We start from the raw sequence: 3251 nt of genomic DNA on the forward strand, positions 1-3251 counted from the left end.
GTGTTCTCCGGAGCTCGTCCGTCTTTTTCCTTGGTGGTGATCCTACCAGTTTTCTTAAAGATCCAATAAAATACCTATGACAATTTTATGGTATAGCAACTACCCCGATTTTTTAGTTTGTTAAAAATAAAGTGAAAAATCTTATCTGCTTTCCTTGATCTTCCGTAAGTAGCTCTAGTTCCGTTAATACCTATAAACTTGGTTTTCTGTAGAAAACCTTCTAGTTGATAAGATTTGTCGTAAAAATTTCTTCCGAGTTTCCATGACAAGTACTTCAATTTTAATTCCGCAAAATCCTCTGCAAATATTTTTTGCAAATATGTTCCTCTTCTTCATTTTCGTATGCTTTCCCACATTAATAGTTTCCAAGTGACTGTCTGTAACTTTAGTGTAACAAATGTGAGGTGGAATTAGTCAATTTTTTAATTGATAATGATATTTGGGTAATTTGACATTAAATTGTACTATCATTGCGTAGTCAAGGTGCTAAGGGAGTGTTTGGTATTGCTGTTGCTGACATCAACAGTAGCTTTTCGCTGAAAAGCAGTTAAAAAACTATTTGGTAAAATTCAAAAGCTACTTTTCGAAAAAAGTGTTTTTGGCTTAAAAGCTGCTGTTAGAGAAAGTAAATCCCCCATACTTTTAGAGAAAGTTGTTTTTCATCTTTTGCGGGAAGCATATGCTGAGTTCACCATCAAACCTTACCAAAAGTATTATTATTTTTAATTTTTTGCATCAAAACATATACATATCAAAAAATTTACCAAACAGACATCTGATTTTTATAACAACACTTTTTAATAGCACAACAATTTTTAACAACAATCTCAAACAGAGCCTAAGTTTTGATGCTTATTTAATAACAAGTTGGATTGAATTACAAGTAGTTTCGTAGAATCCTAACCAACTTTAGAGCAATTATCAGGTTTAGTTAGCCACTCACATGTGTTATGGCTTCAATAATATCTGATCCATCTTCTCTAAGTTATGACATGTCTCTCTGGAATCGTAAGCGAGACAAGCTACCTACTATTATTTTCAATGTGAATTTAGGTTCATGTATACTAGTTTGTTTTTCATTTCTTTATGAAACCTTTTTATGACATCTTCTAGTGTCCTCCTCCTTTTCTCTATATGTCCCTTTTAATATTTTCGAAAACAGTTTTTTAATTTGCTTAATCATATTTAGTTATGTGTTAATCTTTTAGTTCTTGGTGCTTTCTCTTCTCTTTTTCTCCAGATATTCTATTGGTTTCTGTATGTTTAGCTTTACTTTGTAATTATTTTCTAACCAGTAATACTTATGTTGCAAGTCTAATTTCTCACATTGTGTTCAATTTCAGCAAATTCATCAGATGATTGTTGATGTAGATAATGACGACAATGGTGCAATTGACTTCGATGAATTTTTGTACATGATAATAGCCAAGATTGGTGAAAGAGATTCCAAGGACGGGCTCATGAAAGCTTTCCAAGTCATTGACCAATATAAAAATGTGAAATTTAAAAATTTCCAAGTCATTGACGAATATAAAAATGTGAAATTTAAAAATTGTGAATATCTATTTAGGTTTATTTTGTCCATTACTTTTTGATGTCAACGTTTTTTATATTTTCTGGGTGCAGGGGAAGATATCTGCTGCAGACATTCAGCGTATTGCCAAGGATTTGGAAGAACAGTTTACTAATAGAGATATTCAGGAGATAGTTGATGAGGATGATCAGGATCGTGAGTTTCCTTCCAATATAAAATTATGTGTCGTTGCATTGCTTCCGTCCATTCATGTAACCTCTTGCCCCATAGAGAATCCGCCTCTGTTCATATAACATGGTCTTGTGATTTTAGGTGATGGCGAAGTAAACTTTGAGGAGTTCATGAGAATGATGAAAAGAACCACTTATGGATAAAGACCTAAGTTCAACTTCTATGATGCAGTTCATATACATTTGTTTGTGTGATATTGTGTGAAACTGTGTGATATAAGCTAAATGTAGTTAACTAGTGAAGTTGGGTCCCAGTTAAAAATGCAGACATAATACTTACTAAGGAGAAAAATTTATGTATAAAGTTCTATAGCGGGCTAGGATATGGAGATATATGGAGAAAGTACGATTATGTATGGCCAATTTGTACCAATAATTCCAGCTGCTATATACATGTACCACCGACATCTTTTAACCTGACTAGCAGGAATTAGTTTGACGTTGCAAATGTAATTTGATGATGAAGACTGACTCAAAATATATACAAAATGTTGATGAGATATCTGAAATACTAGTAAGTAAGAAGTATGCCATAGTGATCTTTGGAATTTTTTTACAAAAGCATAATGACAATGATGTAAATGACGTATATAGATACTCCGGAAGCATTTTTTAAGAGGCATCCCAAAAGACTAAGTAGTTTCCTCGTAAATATGATGAATTTCGCGTGAGCTATTATGAATCTTCCTAATAAAAACATCTGGTATGGAAATAAGTTTAGGATCCATTTATGTGTTAGTTATTAAGAATAGGAACTGGGATGAAGTGAGCCGAAAACATTTTCGTTATGCACGATCAAAGAATGTAAAAATGTATATCCAATTGCATGATAATGGGAGAGGTTGATAGTTTTTCATTGAGAAAACATTCTTAAATAAGTTGTGATCACAGTTACAGAAATAGTCACTACAACTCATATATTGTGTCTATTTTCTCCACTACTACCTCCCACCATCCTCACCTCTCTTCACAATTTTCAACTCACACCTTCAAAAGTTTACTCTTCCACTGTAAAAACATTTCACATTTAAAAAATTTCACTCCTCACCTCATCATCACTGGCTCATTCCCGCCTAAAAAACCCAACTTGAAGCTTTTTTCAGCCACCGCTTTCACTTGGTTAAGCCAAAATTAGCTCTTTTGACATTTAATTTAATCAAAAAACCCAATCTTTTGCTGGCAAAAAAAAACCCAATCTTTACTTACAAAATTTGCTCATTAGGTCATTTTATGATCTTGGGTTTTATGAAGATATTTTGTGTGTATACAAAAGGTGTCAACTTTATGACTGCTTATATGAAAATTATACTTTTCCCTTTTTTATTAAGGCGTGTTGGTGTTTGGGTAGTGTTAAGATTGGAGTAGGGGTGCATTGTAAGGTTTGGAGAAGTAATGTCAGAATTCATCTCCTTAATATGTATCCGAGAACTCTTCAAACCAGATTGCTTGTAATTAAACAGAGGAAGTTGATTGTTTAGCTAGAACGG

At 33.0% G+C, this 3251-nt stretch overlaps 1 protein-coding gene across 1 annotated transcript; it reads left to right on the top strand.

The window, feature by feature from the left end:
* The first annotated feature begins 950 nt into the window (after positions 1-950).
* Positions 951-2257, top strand: LOC141696150 (putative calcium-binding protein CML13). Its single transcript, XM_074500333.1, has 5 exons — positions 951-1059; positions 1241-1257; positions 1344-1496; positions 1627-1729; positions 1847-2257. The coding sequence occupies exons 1-5, from the start codon at positions 951-953 to the stop codon at positions 1906-1908; spliced, it is 444 nt and encodes a 147-aa protein (XP_074356434.1). The 3' UTR covers positions 1909-2257.
* The last annotated feature ends 994 nt before the right edge of the window (positions 2258-3251 follow it).

This window comes from Apium graveolens, chromosome 11 (genome assembly GCF_009905375.1).
Source record: "Apium graveolens cultivar Ventura chromosome 11, ASM990537v1, whole genome shotgun sequence".
Taxonomy (NCBI): domain Eukaryota; kingdom Viridiplantae; phylum Streptophyta; class Magnoliopsida; order Apiales; family Apiaceae; genus Apium; species Apium graveolens.